This window comes from Pan troglodytes, chromosome 12 (genome assembly GCF_028858775.2).
Source record: "Pan troglodytes isolate AG18354 chromosome 12, NHGRI_mPanTro3-v2.0_pri, whole genome shotgun sequence".
Classification (NCBI taxonomy): Eukaryota; Metazoa; Chordata; class Mammalia; order Primates; family Hominidae; genus Pan; species Pan troglodytes.
This window is the reverse complement of record NC_072410.2, coordinates 64,619,070-64,640,172: the sequence shown is the minus strand read 5'-3', so window position 1 is coordinate 64,640,172 and position 21,103 is coordinate 64,619,070. Positions and strand designations below refer to the sequence as shown.

General features: G+C 34.3%; 1 protein-coding gene across 19 annotated transcripts in view; it reads left to right on the top strand.

Annotated features, from left to right (window-relative positions):
• VRK2 (VRK serine/threonine kinase 2) overlaps window positions 1-21,103 on the top strand; it is a 114,798-nt gene that overhangs the window by 1,203 nt on the left and 92,492 nt on the right. For 13 of the 19 annotated variants that reach the window (XM_515492.9, XM_009442495.4, XM_009442496.4 and 10 more), the window contains exon 2: window positions 1,076-1,216. In XM_515492.9, the coding sequence (XP_515492.3) occupies window positions 1,081-1,216 (136 nt within the window). In that variant the 5' untranslated portion in view covers window positions 1,076-1,080. Of the gene's footprint in view, window positions 1-1,075; window positions 1,217-9,469; window positions 9,538-10,611; window positions 10,749-12,348; window positions 12,466-21,103 lie in introns of those variants that run through there. The other 6 variants (XM_063789055.1, XM_063789058.1, XM_063789056.1 and 3 more) reach the window with 4 other exon arrangements.

Sequence of the window (21,103 nt, the reverse complement as noted above, 5' to 3'; positions counted from 1 at the left end):
GAGGAAGGTGAATATTGTTAAAGATACACGCAGCGACTCTACCTGGGACAATGCTGCTAACTAAAAAAGCAGTTAAGTGAAGGAGGAAAAACCCGTTAAAGGAAAAACAGATACTTTCTTTTATGGAAGCTAGGAAGATTATATTAAGAAAACTTTACATTTACGTATATACGTTTTTAATTAACTTTCATGTCAGAAACTCTTAATAGTTTTAAATACTTAGAGGATCATGGTTACCTTCACATTTAAATTATTTTCAGGCATGTATGCTGGCATATATATTTTCCCCTAAGAAATTTTCTCTTTTAACTCAGAATTTCCCATTGAGAAATTTGCTAACCTATGTACAATTATAATTAGTTGATTAAAGTTGCATAGCTGTGCTGTGGAGATTATGCTTTTGTTGTTGGTGGCACAGTTGTAATCTCTAAGGCAGGACTATTTTCACTGTGATGAACTGAGAAAGAGGGTAAGAAGACAAAATGCTGAGAATATTTTGGGAGCCCGAGAACTGATGGCCTAGTATTCTGCTAAGTTACATATCCGTGAAAATCCCTGGCTCATTTAACAAATGTTTACTGAGTACCTAGTGTCACGGTGGTGAGATGTCCATTGCCATTGTCTGTGTCTTCCCAATCCAATTCTGTGTTCTTTTCTAGTGACTGAAGACCTTCTCACTTTTAACATTTTACATTCTCAATGAAAGCAATATTTCCATGTACATGAAATTTATTTTCTTTTTTCATTGGAAATTGTTAATTTCGTGTTTCTTAAGGTGTATCCTGCACTGTTAATATGTGCTATAGAACCCCGAAATGAATTTTGGATGAAATTTGATTAGTTTGCTTCTGTTTTTTTTAAATATCCGTACCTCTTAGATCTCAGTATTGTAATGTATGTGAATTTCTAATTTGAATATAATGTGTGGGCTTTTCCAAACTGAATTAACTTTAGAATCCTAATTTCTGGGAACCTGGGAAAGTTCCCTATTGAAGACATTTTGGGAAGTGTATTTTAAGAATTTTGTTTGTTTGTTTTTCTTTTTACCCATTTATCTCACCCCTTCTGCCAACAGAAGTGATGCCACCAAAAAGAAATGAAAAATACAAACTTCCTATTCCATTTCCAGAAGGCAAGGTTCTGGATGATATGGAAGGCAATCAGTGGGTACTGGGCAAGAAGATTGGCTCTGGAGGATTTGGATTGATATATTTAGGTAAAGTAAAACCTTAAATTACCAATTATTCTTATATCTGTGACTGTAACCGTGATTACTTAGTGGTATTTTAAGAATGGAAATATGGAATTCATATGTGTACTTTATTAAAATTCATGATTGTACTCGATTAAGTAATAATAGAGTACAGTGTCTAGGTTCAAGACATCACTGACCCACTCCTTGTTGTCCATGTTTTTCTGAGTAAATCTTAGAAGTCTTTTTAGAGCATAATTATACAATCTGCCAGACAAAATGCTAACTTTCTTTTTTTTGAGAGCTTGTTTTCTTAGAAACATGCTTTTTTCAGATGAGAAACCACAACTGTATAGATAAAAACACTTTCTGTTTGTGAATCTTAATCATTAATATTTAGGCAATACAAGAGTCTAGTCATTTCTTAATTGGGCTCTACTGGAGAATTCATAGATAAAACTTAAGGCATCTATTCTGTGAAATGAATTAACTTCTCTCTCGTGCATCTAGAGTGGTCCTAGGGATGTGCCATTCTTGGGAAAATTGAAAAAATAAACACTCAAAATTATTTTCTGTGATCTGTGGTACAGGTAAGGAACCATGGGCTGGATAGGCCTTTACATTGCATTTAAGCATTTAAAAATTACACTGAACTTTAATGGATCATTGAGTTGGAATGAGGAGGGGATATCCATTAAAAGATTGATTAATAAAATAAGGAAAATAGTAGTGATTTTTAAAAATATACCCTCAAGGATAAATTCTCCTAAATGTACTCACTTGAGACTTGAGATCACATCTATTTCTATAGGAGATTAAGGAGTTGATAAAATACCTCCATTGAGGGAATCTTGGGTTCTCATCACATATTTCCAGAAAAACATGCTTCATGGATCCTGAAATATAAAAGATCCTCTTCTGATAAAATTAAGATTGTAGTTTTGAATGAATGAATGAATGAAATTTGGTCAATAAATATCTGCTTATTAAATACTTAAGTGTCTATTCTAGTTGGAAAGACAAGATCAGCACAAAAAATTGTATGGGTCAAGTAAAGGACCCATTTAAAGGGTTTGAACTTGCTTGAAATTGCTTGAAAAAATACTATGGTTATTAAGTGCTAGATTGAGTGACATAGTCAACACTGTTCAATAGAAATGTAATACAAGTTACATATGTAGTTTAAAATTTTCTAGGAGCCACATTAAAATACGTTAAAAGAAACAGGTGAAATTATTTTAATAATATTTAATCCAGTATATCAAAAATATTATTTCAATATGCTCTCAACATAAACAAATGAAATATTTTACTTTTTTAAATGAAAGTCTTCAAAATCCAAGGTGTATCTAGTCTCAAGAGCCCAGTTAGCCCATGTGGCTCATATGCTCAGTAACTACATGTGGCTGCTGTATAGAATAGTGCAAATAAAGACTATGTGAGGATAAGTATTGTTTGAAACTTGAACTTAGTGAATTCTCTTTTACAGCAAAGAGTTAAGATCTCTAGTATACTGTCTTGACTCAAGGTTGAGATATAGTGTTGAATAAATTATTTCTGATGTGGCTGAGCTATAGCCTTGGATTCCATAGCTTATCACTTTTGGTTTTCTAATATTTGTATTATTTGAGTAATTTCAAAGAACTAGAGAAAAGTATTGATGTGTTGATTTTATCTCTTTGATTTTCTTGAAATGTAAATATTATATGTATTTAAATTCAAGTGAATGTTTAAGATTAAATAGTGTATGTCTGTATACCTGTATGTATCTATGTGTACACATAGTCACTATTGTTACTGTTATGATAAAGGAATATACTTGCATAGGCATGTGACTTACTTGTCCCTATTCAAATGCAGAAAAATATTTGCTTCTTTCAGTCTAGTACAGTGTCACATATTTTTACTTTTTTTTTTTTTTTTTTTTTTTTTTTGAGACAGAGTCTCGCTCTGTCACCCAGGCTGGAGTGCAGTGGCTCAATCTCGGCCCACTGCAACCTCCACCTCCTAGGTTCAAGCAATTCTCATGCCTCAACCTCCCAAGCATCTGGGACTACAGGCACCTGCCACCCTGCCTGGCTAATTTTTGTATTTTTAGTAGAAACGGGGTTTTGCCATATTGGCCAGGATGGTCTCGAACTCCTGACCTCAGGTGATCTGCCCACCTCGGCCTCCCGAAGTGCTGGGATTACAGACGTGAGCCACTGTGCCCAGCCTACTTATTTTTTTTTATTACCAAAATAATACTGTTTGTTTTACAATATATTTTCAAGGTTCAATATGTAATGGAACATTCTCTAGTATCTGAACTTTAGAACCTGGACCCTACCTAGGAAGATTAACAAGTACACACCACTGAGGAAGGACTTTAAAGAAATATTTAGCTATTTTCAGAAAAAAGGCTCCAGTACTTCAGAATTTGTAATAAAGATATGTGTTCCAAATGTTATAACTGTTCCATTAAAAGTGATGCTAATGAATCATAGAATCAGTTTAATTTCACTAAACTTAGTTTTTACTATTTTCAAAGCTATACAAACAAATCAATATGAAATTACATCATGTTTTTGCATTTTATCATGGTTCTCATCACTTCCTCTATATAAATGAAGAGAAGAAGCAGTAAAATTCAAATTTTCCTGAATACTTTTGTGTCCAGTGACATTCATTTCGATTCTTTCCAGATACCCTCTTTCAGCAGACACTTGATCAGCGTTTACTGCCTAAGGCTGAGAAGAAACTAGCTGCTCTGTCTAGCTCATTGTACATATACAACTGTCCTCTAGCTTTGAGATCAGTAGCCAGGGCCTTTCGGTAATCAGCAGCTTACAGTTAAGGGGAAGGGGCAGAGAAGTTTGGTATTTACTCTTGACTTGGAGAAATAATGTGCTTCTAGCATTAATAAGAAATAGCTAAAAGAGTGAAAAGAAAAGACTGAATACAAGAACAAAGTCAAAGTTCTTTCTTTGAATATGAAAAGAGAAGGGGAGGAAAAAGGAAGAAAGGAAACTGGTTTAGGGGATGGGAAAAATTGCTGTCATTTTAGTATCAAATGAATGAAAAAGTTTTTTAAATTTCAGGAAGGAGAGAAAACTGAGGGTTAGAATTTTACTATAATGCTGGGTATAACACAGAACCAAGTAAATTACGGGAGAATTGCATAAATAATAGCAGAGGTTTTGGCATTAGGCATATCTGACCTGAATCCTGACCTGATGAAGCCACTTATTCATCTAGTTACTTAATCCTTTGGGTTGTTTCTATTCTGCATAATTGTGATAATAATAATTGTGAGGAGAATTAAATGAGATTTTTTTTAAGGAACTTGGTAAGCATTTAATAAATGTAATTTAGTTATTTATTTCCATAGACTTTCCCATTCTTAATACTGGTGCCATAGTGGGGCCAGGCACAGTGGCTCATGCCAGTAATCCTAGCACTTTGGAAGGCCCAGGCGGGTGGATTGCCTGAGCTCCAGCCTGGGCAACTTGGTGAAACCCCATCTCTACTAAAATACAAAAAAATTAGCTGGTTGTGGTAATGTGTGCGTGTAGTCCCAGTACTCAGGAGGCTGTGGCATGAGAATTGCTTGAACCTGGGAGGAGGAGGTTGCAGTGAGCCAAGATTGCACCACTGCATTCTAGCTTGGGTGACGGAGTGAGACTGCCTCAAAAAAAAAAAAAAAAAAAAAAAATGCTGCCATAGTGGATTAAGATGATGACAAAGAACTCCATTGGAAGGGTGGATTTTCTATTTATTCTACTATGAATTTTGGTGGATTTAACTACTAATGTGGTAAAACTGAGAACATAGAGAATGTCAGCGTAAGACTTTATGACATTTTACTAACTGATAAAAGCTCCCCCTAAAATTTGCTATAGTAGTGAAAAGTTCTCATATAAGCTGTATTTAATCTGCCTCAGATATTAAAGCTATTGGTTTCAGAAATTATTCAAAATTGAGAATAACAGAATTACAGGATAAACTTTAGCCACATTCTTTTGAAGGCTGATTATGTAAGTAAAAGATATGATTTATCTGTAGCAGTTTTAGTTTTTTGAAGGTGGCATAGTGATGACCATTTAGCATCTTTGGAGTGTCAAGCACAGAATAGATGTTCAACAGTAATTTGCCTGAGAAATTGAGACTGAGATTGGAGTACTTAACCCACACAAGCTAGTTTGCTTTGTTCTCTTCCATAATTATAGATGTCACTCTTCGATCTACTGCAGATTAGTATCCTTAGTCACCAGGAAAGTTGAGACAAGGCACCTATCATGACATCATCTAAAAGAATGTGCATGTGCTTTATTGACAGGACATCAGTAGCAATATCTTTTATAAAGATACTATCTCAAAGCTTTTATAAAGAATAACACATTATTATAACTAAAGTTAACTGTGGTGAAGCCTGAAAATCAGATCATTTATCCATGGACAGATGTTTAAATTTCATCAAAGTGACTGCCAGACATTTTTGGATCATGCTGTTGGATTAGCCTAATTTTGTACTTCAGAAACATAGAAGGAATCTTTTGTTGGCGGATAGGTTTTTAGAAATTACCAAAGTTTAAATCATTTATTTTACTGATAAGGAAACATTTATATTTAAAACAAGTAAATATAAACCACATACATAGAATGTTTTTACTTCTTCATAAAATAATTTTTTATTTTCTTTATAAATAGTGAGCTGTAATAGATTGATTTTAAGGTATGCAGAATAAAGTTTAGAAGAGCCCAGTGATAATGCTAGCAACAAAGTAGTGTGTTGGAATACATATTGCTTCATTACATATTACATTATTAAGTGTTATTTTGGTAGTGTTTATAGAGAGCTTTGAGATAAATAGCCTTATCTGACACAATGCAACGTTTTGGTGCCACTGCAATTGTTATTAGGCAATTTTGCAAATGATACTGTGGGAGTGAAGAGAAGAATTGAATAAATGTGAAAATGAGAATAATTTGGACTAGAAACTATAGTGTTTATGATAAATTAGTCTCCAGAAGGTGTAAATAATAGGTAATATAAACTCAAAACAAGGAAGGAATCACTTGGAGTTTTGTAAATTTAATATGTTTGTTGGACTTACAGACAAGAAATAAAAGTCTCTGTAAGATGTATTTTAATTTTGTTTATATTTAAATTTTGAGTTTTTAAAGAGATAGCAGTACCCAGTTATCTATCAGTTAAGAAATCTGGGTGTTTAAGAAAGTTTGGGTTCCTTCCATTAAAAGGGAGATTTATAAGACTTGGCTTTTGCTTGGCTTTTTCATTTTTTTAAATATCCATTTTTAAGCATATTTTATATTATGGTTCTTCTTTATTTTCAACATTTTACTGTCAAATTCTTTTGCCTTAAGGGAAGATTTATAAAATACTCTATTCTTCAGTGCATTTATATATTATGTCTCTTCCACTGGACCTGTTACTATCTTGTAACTGTTTACAGTGGTCAAGGTTTTTTTTTTTTAATTTGAAACATATTGCTGTGGGGAAATTTCTTCTTCCTGAAATGAGCTCACCTCTATTGCCACACAATAAAAGAATTCTCAGCTTTTGAGAGCTCTGGCTTCCTTATGAAATATGGATAGACTTCTGCTTCTGAAGTGTTTTAGGTTTTTTTCTTTAGATAAGGAAGAAGAGGAATAAATAGTATGAGGTGTGTTTCTTCTTTTAAGACACAGGAATATCTATATCAGATAAATGAGAAGAAAATTAAGAAACTTTAAAGCTCTAAATGAGAGAGCTCATTAGAAATTAGCTACTTGGATGATGAAAATTTCTTCATCATCTACACTTAAAGGCATTTATGGTTTTTATACTACTTAGATACTTGATTTTGCAATTAGTATTTCTTTAGAATGTTTGTCCCTGATAGCTCCATCACATGGACTGTTATTCCTGAACTCTCTGTTGTATTCTCCATGAAAAAATATTTTAGGAGAAAAGATAGAAAACTCAGCAATTATTTCAAGATAATTGTTGAGGACTTCCCTTGTTTCTTTTAAAAGCATAGCCTTTTGTTAGCCAGGTAGATTTATCTTTTCTTTAACATCTTCGATCAAGTAATACTTGAGGGAAATATTCTGTAGAAAGACATCCATTGAAGGCCAGAAACATCTACAGATGCAATGTGATCCCAAGCAATGAAGCATGTGGCCCTTCATTGGCATTATATGATAACAGGAGGATCTTCTGGCAGAAGAAGTGACTTTTGCTGCGTTCTGCATGCTGCCCCTCCAAACCCATCTTTGATTGGCACCTATGCCCTATTGAAACTGGCATCACACCTTCTGAATGGGCACAGTGCCAGGCTAGCAGATGGGTATGGGCAAAAGCATGCCAGAAACCCAGTATGTGAATCAAGTTTAAGTATCAGGGGCCCAAATTCCCATCCAGGGATATAAAAACTACAGTCTGTTGAGAGCTTTTTGTGCTTAAGGTTAAAGGACATGCCATTTCTACTCCAGCTTAGAAGTTGATTAATTTTGAAAGTCAAACAGCAGCTCCTGTGGCTGTGTCAGGCAAAATCCTATCTTTGGTGAATGAGAATTACTACTTCATGTAGGGAAGAGAAAGTATTGTAATGAAGTTTCCAATGAGAGTTACTCTCCTGCAAGTGCCTCCAGCACTTAAGCAGCATGCATTCAGTGGAGATGAATATTTCTATTCTCCAGCAGAGCCAGGTGCAATCAAAGCCAGATCTTCAACCTGCTGCAGTAAAGAACCCTAAATTTAGAAAGGGCAGGCAAAGTTTAGAAGAACTCCTTGGTGGCAGGCAGCTCTTTTCACTATGAGCTGATGAAGCTTCACAAAATTGTATAAAGCAGATGAAGGGAAAACTCCAAATAAAAGACCTTCAGAAAATTTCATCCAGAAACAGAAAGATTTTTAACAAACCAAAGGAAAAAGTTTAGTCCTTTCTCCTCAATGCAGAAAATCTTCTGAGTTTTCTATCAATAAAAACTTAGTTAACCAAAATGTTAGAACCAACTTAATGCATAAGTGACAAAACTTTCTATTTTTACATTTATTTCATTGCATGTCTATCATGTATATAAACTTTGCTTCTTGAATAATGGATTTTGCATAAAATTGAGTTCTAAACATCATATTTCCTTCTGATTGTCTCACACCCACTACAGAACTCCCCTCCCCCACCCCCTGAAAGAGGGCACGCTTCCTTCTGATCATTTTAATCATATCTTCTAAATGCTCTAAAATTTACAGGAATGCCTGTAAGACCAGCTGTGGCCAAGAGAAGCTTTTCCTAATCGCCTTATAGCCGTTGCTTTTGCTTTTTCACTGTGTAAACTTTATCTATGGAACAGATTCCATGAGACCGTTGTGAATACTTCAACGTATTCAAAACATATAACTGCCACAAATTAAACTACTAAAACTAAAGCTGGTGCATTGTAACTGCCAAGTAAAACTGGCATGTCCCTCTGTCAGACTGCAGGAGAGTGTGCCATACAGTCCTCGGAAAACACAATTCATCCAGAAGCACTCTTGTCACTTGCTCTGATATTAAACCACAGAAAGTGACATTAATTAAAGAAGTGACATGAGCCAACAAAGGCAATGAATTCTCAGCTTTGGCTCATGTGCAGACCTTAATCCAACCTGTTCTGCTTAGGTAGTGTGGCTATTTCTGAAGAGTAACTAGTGTGGCTACTCTCACCCCACCTCCTCTCATCTTCCCATTCTGCGTCACGTGTTTGAGGAACTAACATTTTATATCCAGGGTTGGACTGGTTAATTGGTACACTGGTAGTCATTGCAGGGCTTCCCAAAATAGTAGTGTGGTGGCATGTGATGCTTTTATTGTACTTGGTAATAGTGTGAGATGTACAACTAGAGGTAGAGGAGAGTTGGTCTAACGAAAAGGCAAGCAACAGCCAAACAGCAGAATACCTAGACTTGGTAGACTGGAAGCGAGGAGGGTCTGCTGCTAGGACTGGTTGTGGAAACCAATGGTGGCTTGGTAGGCTTTATGAAAATTCTGAAATGCTAAAGAGGCATGCTGGGGAGTGTTCATAACTTCTTTCTTTGTTCCGATAGTGTGCTTTCACACAATGCTCACCTCATTATTTCAGACGGTCACTATTTTGTATGCTGTCTTTTTAACCTGTTTCCCCCAACTTGTGCACACAGACACTACATTATAAACTGCTTACAGGCAGTCACTCACAGTGCTTAATATGGCCTTGCATGTTATAGTTCTTAAAAAATGATGTGTTAAATTAACTCTAGAACTGTTCTATTATGATTTTCCCAATAAATAGGTTGTATGAGACAACAAAATTCCATGCTCTATCCTACATGTGACCTGCGTGTAAGGCACTGTACTTTCAGATTTAGATAAATTCTTTTGTATCTTTTGGGGAGTTTGAAGGGATAAAAGTATGTGTTTATTCTCTTTTCAAGTATATTTTTAAAATACAAGAAGCTGTGTACTTAATCCATAGATTGTAGAATTTATTGTGAAGAGTCTACTCTGTTAAAGCATAGTATGGAGAGGGGACTGAAAAATGGACATTGTGTTAAGACAAATCAGTTTTCTCTTTCTAATAAAACAGTTCTTCTGAGTAGTATTTAATTGAAGTAGACCTAATAGCAAGTATAAACGTTTGTGGGGAAAAGCATGGTGTTTACTATAAAATGGATTGACTTATGTGTGTATGCATGTAACATGCATAAGAAATCAACTTTTCAAAGAATGTAAGCACAACGTTAACAGAAAATAAATTATTGGGATTTCTTTTAATCCAAGTCTGTGAAAGGTTTGATTAAGGGTTTTGTACATAGTCAGAAGCTTTTGTTATGGTTTCTGGGCAGGGGTATTTTATGTTTGAGGTCGGGAATTTTCTATCCACATAATTAGTCATGAGGTTTAATGTACATTTTTTTTTATATCAGGCAGACAATGTCTTCAAAGAGACAGCAGTGCTGCAAAGGAGCAAGAAAAGAAGGCCAAAGTTGACACACAGAGAGGCAAAACAGTGTAGGAAAAATCAACACGTTTTGCAAAATCAATCATTGAAAATGTGTCAGCATTCAGGAGACTGTCTTTAATTTGCAATCCAAGTGAAATAGAGTATTTAAATATGAGAGGCAGTATTATTGAGCCCAGCATGCCTGCTACCACTTGTTTGACTAGCTCAGAATAGAACACTGAGAGGCAAGGGCTCAAAGTTAAATGAACATTTATACATTTTAAAATCAAATGAAAGATTCAGAGTATATTCATGAATTAATTTTTTTTCAAAACCCTAAATTTAATCAGCTGGAATTACTTTAAAAGTGTCATTCTATTTAACTTTTGGGAATGATGAATTTGCCTTTTAATAGGGATGCTGTATTTTATCATGAAGATGAAACAAACTGTCTTTTGTTAATTATTCCCCAGAGACACTGGCCATTTTTCTCTCTCCAATGCTTAGTGTGGAGTAAAGGCAGCTTCCCGCAAATTTATTTCAAGGAAGAGCAATCGGAAGCTTCAACGTGTGTGAAAGAGGCGCATAGAGAACATAGCTTCCATTTCAGGTATTCTGAGTGCCACCTAATGAACCTCCTAGACATAGTGTTACCAAAGTCTCACTGATGAGGCCATGAACATAGAACACAGAAAAGTAAAAAAGAATGAAAGAAGAGTCTGGTAAAGAGTAGTAGATGTGTCAGATGTGTCTGTAGTATCTGATAAATGCTGGGACTAGTTTTTGAATTCTTTTTTTTAGGAAATTATCATATTTATTATAAAGTACTAAAATCTTTCACTTAGTGTGTACCTAGCTCTGTGTTAAGTGCATTGCATGAATTATTTCATTGAATCCTCTCAGCAGCTTAACTAAGGAAGACATTGAGGCCTAAAGAAGATACGTAAATTACCTCCTGGCCACAATTTAAAAAATGTCTCTTCTATATTTGGACTCTGGTCCCTGCCCTACTGATGTCCCTTGTCCAAGAACACTTGAATTTATTGTTAGCCAGATAAAATAGTGACAAGTGGCATGCTTATGACAAGCTCATTTCTAAAGTAACAGCAAAATATGTAACTGATAGTATTGGCAGCTAATTTAAGAAATCTGTTAGTGATGATGCTAATAATGGTGTCATTTTCATTCAGATTGACAAGGCATAGAGCATCAGTGATATGTTTTTGATATTATTAAGATCTCAAAATCTGTGAAAGAACATCTGATATTTATAGTAAGCCTAATGTTAGGCACTGGAACAATTACATTAAAAATGTACCATACCTCAAACAATATTTTTATGGAAAAAAGTGCGAATAGTCATCCGATAGTTCATGCAATCTGATGAGAAAGATTTGTTGGATTTTCATGCCTTTGCAAAACTGAATACATTTGTCTAGTTTTATACATTTTATACATTTGTTTTGAGTCATATAAGCAACAGGAAGATCTAAATAGACCTGTTTAAATCCCTGTGATATGATTTTAATAAGCACCATATAAAAATAGATACCTTTATAAATATTGAATGATTCTTGACTATATTTTTTCATTGGATAATAATTTAAAGATACACTGCTTAGAAAAGTAGGTCTTTTAAAGAGTAAAACAAACAGAAAATACTTAAGATAAATAGGATCATGTTAAAGAACATATCCCTTTATGGAATTTGTTTCAGATACCACTATACTTTAGTTATAATAAAAGTCTAGGTTTTGGAAAATTATTTTTAAATAACTAAAATGAGTTATTTCAAGATATTATACAGTAGTAATGATTTATTACATACTCAAGGGTGATTTCATGAAGAAGTTAGAACATTTCATGTAGTGGTAAACCTTTGGGTGTTTATAATAGAGAACAGATAGTTATTAGCTATTACAATGCAAGATTTTATACTAGAATACTTTTTTATTTGGTGTATATATATTTAGCAAGGAAAAGAATGAACAAACACAAGTTACTACATTAAATACATGTTCTTGAGCAGTTACAGGGATATGGGATTATTAATGTCAAATTCTGGAGAATGTAAAGAAAAGCTATTCATTATACTTGATCTTGTTTCTATTAAAAAATCATGTATTACAGTTCTATCTTACATCTCCAATGTCAAATGTATTATAATTGAGAATGGAGAATTAGTTATGTAAACCTTTTATCTTACACAGTGTAAGGAGGATAGTAGAAGAAAAAGTAGTAAAACCAACAACAACAACAAAAAAATCCCACACAAGACACTTCAAGAAAAGTGAGAAGAAAACAAAACAAACCTGTATAGCTAACAGGTAAATGTTGCTGTGTGATGAAAAGAGGAAGAAAAAATTGCGTAGTCTTCCAGAATAATCAGAATGTCTACTCTAGCAGAAAGCTTTTGAGCAAGATAAATCTTCTGAAATTAACTAGTTTAATGTAGATTGACTATAATAAAGAACTGCTTTAAAAAATAAGTATTTTTTTGGGGAGGGGAGCACTTTTAAGTTCCTTCTGACTGTGAAAACCTGTTAAATCCTGAAAGAGGGAGTTAAATTTATAAATGATCTGTTGATATTGGCACATGGATAGAGGCCTTAAGGCAATAATGGATGCAGCTGGTAAAGAAGCAGATCTCAGTCACAGAAAAATGAGATAAAGAGACCATCAAGAGGAAAAAATAATGGTTCTATTATCTGTTTATGTAGTGTATCTTTGGATAGTTAAGAATATCACATGAAAATGTAAAGACATGCAAAATAAAGACCATAATGAAAAATGTGGGAAAGATTTCCCTTATTTACAGCCTAATTTCAGCATAAAGATTGGAAAGTGCTTCAAAAGAGCAGGAACAGGGCTAAAGATTCTTACATACTAGGTTTTTAAACCTAAATTACAGAATTTACAGTATTATTTAAGGAAGGGAGGTCAACTACTTCAGCTCTCACTTCATACACTTTGAAAATAGGATTTATGATGGCTAAGAAAAATAATAGCTCTCATTCTATTGTATGGCCAAATTGAATGTCTCTTAGGAGGTAGAAGGAAACATTTGAGGTCTTAGTAAACCTGAAATCATTTCTTAATAGATTATCGCTAAAATAGGCTTGAAAGGAGTGTATGATTGAAAATGACTTACAAGAGATAAATGGGTTAAAATATTAAGAAAAGATTTGATGATATAAAGCAAAACCAGTTTAGTAAAACTTGGGGGATTTTTTTTTTAAGAACTGTAAGTTATGAATGTAGAGTTTCATAACAAAGTTCAAATTTCTAAATTAAATTGATGAACTGTGGTTCAGAATTATAGGGTTAACAGTTAAGTTACATATCAACCCTTTAGGGAAGCTCAAAATGTATTTAGTTAATAATAGTAAAAACAGCTAAGTTAGAATTTATTAGTGTTAATGTTTGAGAAATAGATAAATGGGTTGGAAGATATAATTTGTGGTAAAATGAAATAAGTATGTAATATATACCACAACCAGTAAGTAACTGGCCAAAGACAGCAAAGAAAAATAACAATTATATAAATTAGTGTATTATAATAAAATTGTCAGTTAACTACATTGGAAAAAAAGTCTGTAAGCCTCAATTAAAGAAGATCACTGACAGAACTTCATAATCGGTTGCCAAAAGAGCAATACTTAAAATGATAAGATATAAAGACACTAAAAGGTTAAGGTTTTTCATGCACATGTAAGTAAACAGTAAAGCAATAGCAGGATCTGTTGTTATTTTATATTCCACAGTAAAAATCATTAAGAGAGCTAAACAAGGATGTATATAGGGTAAAAGGTTAGTAGAACAAAGTGAAAATGTAATGATAGAATATAATATAATGAGAATGCTATTGTTTATTTTTATCCTTGAAGAGAAAGCAGACCTTCAATAAGAAATTATAAATATGACTGGAGATATTATAAATAAATTCAGAAAATGACAAACCAGTTACCACTAAGTCTTCACACTGGTCTGTATGGAACCCAGGTGTAGAGGTGAAAGGGGTAAGGGTTCTGGTCTCCTGTCCCATGTTTCAACCTTAGCATTTCTGCTTTATCTGTTGCATATTCAGGCTTACCTTGTCTTATTGCACATCACTTTATTGTGCTTTGCAGATACTGTGTTTTTTTACACACTGAAGGTTGTGGCAACCCTGCATCAACCAAATCCATCAGTGCTATTTTTCCAGCAGCGTGGGCTTCATGCATGTCTCTGTGTCACATTTTGGTCATTTTGACAATATTTCAAACTTTTTTGTTATTATATCTGTTATGGTGATCTGTGATCAGTGATCTTTCTTGTGACTATCATAATTGCTTTGAGGAATCATGAACTGCACCCATGCAAGACGGTGAATTTAATTGGTAAATGTAGCACATGGCCTGACTGCACCACTGACCAGCCATGCTCCCATCATTCTCCCTTTCCTCAGACCTCTCTATTCTCTGTGATACAGCAATTTTGAAATTAGGCCAATTAATAACCCTAACGTGGCCTTTAAGTATTCAAGTGAAAGAAAGAGTTATGCATCTCTCACTTTAAATCAAAAGCTAGAAATAATTAAGCTTAGTGAGGAAGGCATGTCGAAAGCTCAGATAGGTTAAAGGCTAGGCCTCTTAAACACCAGTTAGCCCAATTGTGAATGCAAAGGAAAAGTTCTTAAAAGAAATTAAAAGTGCTAAAGCGAAGCAGCCTTACTGCTGATAAGGAGAAAGTTTCAGTGGTCTGGATAGAAGATCAAACCAGCCACAACATTCCCTTAAGCCAAAGCCTAATCCAGAGCAAGCTCCTAACTCTCTTCCATTCTGGGAAAGCTGAGAGAGGCGAGGAAGCTGCAGAAGAATCGTTTGAAGCTAGCAAAGGTTGGTTCATGAGGTTTTAAGGAAAGAAGTCATCTCCAAAACATAAAAATGGAAGGTGAAGTGGCAAGTGCTGATGTAGAAGCTGCAGCAAGTTATCCAGAAGTTCTAGCTAAGATCAATGATGAAGGTGGTTACACTAAATAACAAATTTTCAGTGTAAATGAAACAGCCTTCTATTGGAAGAAGATACTGTGTAGGACATTCATTGCTAGAGAGAAGTCAATGCCTGGGTTCAAAGCTTCTAAGGACAGGATGCCTTTCTTCTTATGGGCTAGTGCAGATGATGACTTTAAGTCGAAGCCAGTGCTTACTATTCAGAAAATCCTAAGGCCCTTAAGAATTATGTTTACTATCTATTCTGCTTGTACCCTGTAAATGGGACAACAAAGCCTGGATGACAGCACATCTTTTTACAGCATGGTTTACTGATTTTTTTTTTTTAGTTTTATTTTTCTTATTTTAAAAATTGTGTATATTTAAGGCATATGTCAAAGTTTTTTTTTTTTTTTAACATATGAGTGAGAACAACTGTCCCTCACCTATTTTGGGAGAAGAGGGGAGATGAAGAAGTGGGTTAAAGGGTACAAACATACAGCGAGCTAAAAGGAATGAATTCAGTGTTTGATAGCAGTGTAGGATGTCTATACTTAACAAAAATGTATTGTACTTGGGTAATGGGCACCCTGAATACCCTGACTTGGTCACTATGGTTGTATGCATGTAACAGATTTTCTCATGTTCCCCATACATTTGCATGAATAATAGAGTTTACTGAATATTTTAAGCCTGCTGTTGAAACCTACTTCTCAGAAGCAAAAAAATTGCTTTCAAAACATTACTGCTTGTTGACAATGCACTTTAGTTACCCAAGAGCTCTGATGGAGATGTACATGGAGATTAATGTTGTTTTCATGCCTGCTAACATAGTGTCCCTTCTGTAGCTCATGGATCAAAGGAGTGACCTTAACTTTCAAGTTCTTACTATTTAAGAAATAAATTTCATAAGGCTTCAGCTGCCATAGATAATGATTCCTCAGATGGATCTGGGCAAAATGAATGGAAAATCTTCTGGAAATGATTCACCATCCAGATGCCATTAACAGCATTCATGATTCAGGGAAGGAGATAAAAATAGCAGTGTTAACAAGAGTTTGGAAGAAGTTGTTTCCAACCCTTGTGGGTGACTTTGCGGGGTTCAAGCCTTCAGTGAAGAAGCAACTATAGATGTGACAGAAATTGCAAGAGAACTGGAGTTAGAGGTGAAAACTGAAGATGTGACTGAACTGCTCAATCTCATGATAACATTAATTCATGAGGAGTTGCTTCTTAAGAATGAACAAAGAGAGTGGTTTCCTGAGATAGAATCTATCCTGGTAAAGATGCCATAAACATTGTTGAAATGACAGCAAAGTTTTAGAGTATTACATAAATTTAGCTGATAAAGCAGTGGCATGGTTTGAGAGGATTGTCTTCAATTTTGAAAGGTCTGTTGTAGATAAAATGCTAACAAACAACATTGTGAGCTACAGAGAAATCTTTTGTGAGAGCGAGAGTCAATTGATGTGGCAAACTTCATTGCTATCTTTAGAAATTGCCACAGTCACCGCAGTCTTCAGCACCCACTACCATGATCAGTCAGCAGCTATCCACATCAAGACCCTCCACAAGCAAAAAGATAACTTGCTAAAAGTTCAGATGATTGCTAAAATTTTTTTAGCAATAAAACATTTTTAAATTAAGGCATGTACGTTGTTTTTTAAAAGATACTGCTGTTGTACCCTTAATAAACTACAGTATAGTGTAAATATAACTTTTATATGTACTGGGCAACCAAAAAATTCACACTACTTGCTTCATGGCAATATTCATTTTATTGCATTGTTGTGGAACCGAACCTGCAGTATCTCCAAAATATCAGGATTCCAAGAAACATTCCATTACTAAAAGAGTTTGAAGATAACTGATTGTGCTATAATAATAAGTTATAAAGTGAAATATGTAATAGGAAAAGTTTTAATTTGGAGAGTTTTTAACAGTGTTACAGAGAATACACTGTTTTTCAAGTATACAAGAATTTATTTTAAAAATATGTGTGATTAAGAAAACAAACATTTTTAACATGTCATAGTTTTAGAATCTAATCCAGGAAACAAATACCAGTATCACTTTGCTTGTTCTGTTTTTCTCTTTATCACTTACCTTCTTTCTCATTTCTACATATTCAGTTTGTGCTCATTTCAAGTCCACCTTCCCTTGAAGCCTACTGCTTTTCTTTGTGCATTTTCTACCACAGTTTTACATTGTGTATTTATTTTCTGCAATATTTTTGCTTCTGTTTTATAACTAAGCATATTCTATTTTGTATTATGATTATGTACTTGTATCTTTTTTCTTATTTATAAAAATAAAGAGAAAAAAATCTTTGTACATTTCTGTGAATTTTAACACACCCACCAACATAATTAGGATACAGGACAGATTCATCACCCTAAAATCTTCCTCATACTATCCCTTTGTGACCATAACCTCCTTTTACCCCTAATCTCTGGCAGCCATTGATCTATTCTGCATCACTATAGATGTGGCTTTTGGGGAATGTACGGGATTACTATAAATGGAATCATGTAATATGTGTCATTTGTGATTTTTTTTTCCATTTAGTGTAATGCCTTTGAGATTGACCCAAGTTGTTGTGTGTGTCAGCAGTTTTTTATTGTCAAGTAGTAGTCTGTTGTATGAATGCATCACAGTTTGTGTATTCTACCATTGAAGGACATTTGGGTAGTGTGATTCCTTCAACTTTTTCTTCAAAATTGTTTTAGCTATTTTAATTCCTTTGCTTTTCCATATACATAATTAATTTATATTTCCAGAACAACGACAACAAAAATTGCTGGGATTTTAATTGATATTGAGCTAAATCTATTGATAAATTTGGGGAAAATTAACATTTCTACTATGTAAAGTCATCCAAACCATAAGTACAGCATGTGTCCTTATTTCTTTAGGTCTTCCCTGATTTCTTATATCAGCTTTTTGTAGTTATTAGCATACTAGTCCTATACGTGTATTGTTGGGTATATATTGACAATATACATTTTTTGGAGCTATTGAAAATGTTCTTGGTTTTTAAATTTTAGTTTCCATTTGTACATTAGTAGTATATTAGTAGTATGTTGTGTGTTGTGTGTTGACCTTACATCCTATGAATTTGGTAAACCCAGTTATTCTAGGATTGGGTTTTCTTTTGTGGCAGATTCTTTGGGAATTTCCACGTAGACAATCACATCATCTGGAGATAGGGACACCTTTCTTTCCAAATGTGTGCTTTTCATTTATATTCTTAACTTCCTGCGCTGGCTAGGACTTACAGTGATTTATTGAATAGAAATAGCGAGAGTGCTCATTTTTGACTTGTTCTCGTTTTTAGGGAGAATGTATTCAGCTTCTCACTATTCAGTGTGATGTTAACTGTAGGTTTTCATACCTGCTCTTTATCAAGTTAAGCATACTGAGTTTTGATCATAAAAGGGTGTTGAATTTTGTCAATTGCCTTTTCTACTTCAATTGATATGATCAGGTGGTTCTTTAGATTATTAATATGGTAGATGACATTGATTTTTGAATATTGAAACATTCTTGCATTCCTCAAATTAATTTGATTATGGTGTATTATTTTTATATATTTCTGGATTCCATTTGCTTATATTTTGAGAATCTTTCCATCTTTGTTAAGGAGGACTATTAGTGTATACTTTTATTTATTTATTTATTTCCCCTACCATCTTTGTCTAATTTTGTATCAGGGTAATCCTGGCCTCATAAAATTAGCTCTGAAGTATTCTTTCTTTTGTTTTCTGGAAGTGAGTGTGTAGAATTAAGTGTTACTCATTTTTAAAATGTTTTGTATAGTTATACAGTGAAGCTAACTGGGTTTAGAAATATCTTTTTCAGAAAGGCATTCTTTTAAAAAAATGGTTTCACTTTCTTTAGTGGTTATTTAGGACTAATCTGGTTATTTGTTTTAGGTAACTTAGTAGTTCATGGTTTTTAAGGAATTGCTCCATTTGTCATCAGTTGTGATGGTTAATATTGTCAACTTGATTGGATTGAAGGATGCAAAGTATTATCCCTGGATATGTCTGTGAGGGTGTTGCCAAAGCAGATTAACATTTGAGTCAGTGGATTGGGAGAGGTAGACCCACCCTCAACCTGAGTGGGCAACATCTAATCAGCTGCCAGTGAGACTAGAACAAAGCATGCAGAAGAAGGTGGAAAGAGCAGACTTGCTGAGTGTTCCAACCCTCATCTTTCTCTCCTGCTGGATGCTTCCTGCTCTTGAAGATTGACTGACATAAAGACTGCAGGTTCTTCAGCTTTTGGACTCTTGGACTCACACCAGTGGTTTTTCAGGGGCTCTCGGGCCTTCAGCCACAGATTGAAGGCTGCACTGTTGGCTTCCCTGCATTTGAGGTTTTGGGACTCAGACTGGCTTTGTTGCTTCTAAGCTTGCAGACGGCCTGTTGTGAGACTTCACCTTGTGATCATGTGAATCCTTAATACACTCCTTAATAAACTCCCCTTCATATATACATTTATATACATCTATTAATTCTGTCCCTCTAGAGAACCCTGACTAATACAGTTGTCAAATTTATGGGTATAGAATTGTTAATATTTATTATATTTAAATGTAATTAGGTTTTATAGTGATAGTCTCTCATTTTTGATGTTGCTCTTTCAAATCATGTTTTCTTTTTTGTCTTGATACAAGTTTATAGATTTTATTGATCATTTCAGAGAAATAGCTCTTGGTTTCATTTACTCTATTCCATTTCATTGACTTCTGGTTATTTTCTTTATAATTTTTTTCCATTAAGTCCTGCTTAGGCTATATCTCACAGATTTTTAAATATTGTGGTTGTCTTGTGTATTATATCTCCATTCATTGAAAATCCCTTCAGTTCATGTTACATGTTTTGCTCCGTCTGTTAAATATATTTTGAAGAACTGAAGAAGAGACACACAATCTATTACATTTTCCCAGCTATTGATCATGTTTTCTCTTCCTTTATTCCTAATATTCCAAATTTCCTTGTGTAACTTTTCTTTTTCCTCAATATCTTTTTCTTTTCTTTTCTTTCTTTGTTGTTTTTTTTTTTTTTGAGACAGAGTATCGCCTTGTCACCCAGCCTGGAGTGCAGTGGCACAATCTTGGCTCACTGCAGCCTGCACCTCCTGGGTTCAAGCATTTCCCCTGCCTCAGCCTCTCAAGTAGCTGGCACTACAGGTGTATGCTACGATGCCCAGCTAATTTTTCTATTTTTAGTAGAGATGAGGTTTCACCATGTTGCCCAGGCTGGTCTCAAACTCCTAACCTCAAGTGATCTGTCCACCTTGGCCTCCCAAAGTGCTGGGATTACAGGCTTTTGTACTTCAATATCTTTCTTTAGAAATTCTTAACACAGCAAGTCTGCTGACCATTAATTCTCTTAGTTTTCTTCACCTGAGAATGTCTTCATTTAGTTTCTTTTCCAAAAGGTATTTTTGCTGGATGTTGGATTGATAATTTTTTTCCCATCTTCATCATTTCTGATGATAAATTTGCAGTCATTTGAGCCATTGTTCCCCTATACATAATGCATTGTTCACTCTGGCTGCTTTCAAGATTTTTCTTTGTTTTTAGATTTCAGATTTGACTATAATGTGTCTGGGCATTGATTTCTTTGGGTTTATCCTATTGGGGGTTCTTTGACATTATTGAGTCTGTAGGCTTATGTGTATATAAAACTTGGAACATTTCAGTCATTATTTCATCAAATGTTTTTTCAGTATCACAAGCTTCCTTCTCTTCTGGGATTCTACATGTTCAATGTTTTGTTACTGCCTATAAGTTTCTAAGGTGGTGTTCAATTTTTTCATAGTTTATCTCTCTGTTGTTTAGGTTGGATCATTTTCCTTTGATCTGTCATCAAGTTCAGTGACTTTTTCTTATGTCATCTCCCTAATTGTATTGCACCCCCTCAGGAAAAAAAAAAAAAAAAAAACTCGGTTATATATCTTTTAGTTCCGAAAACATCATTTGATT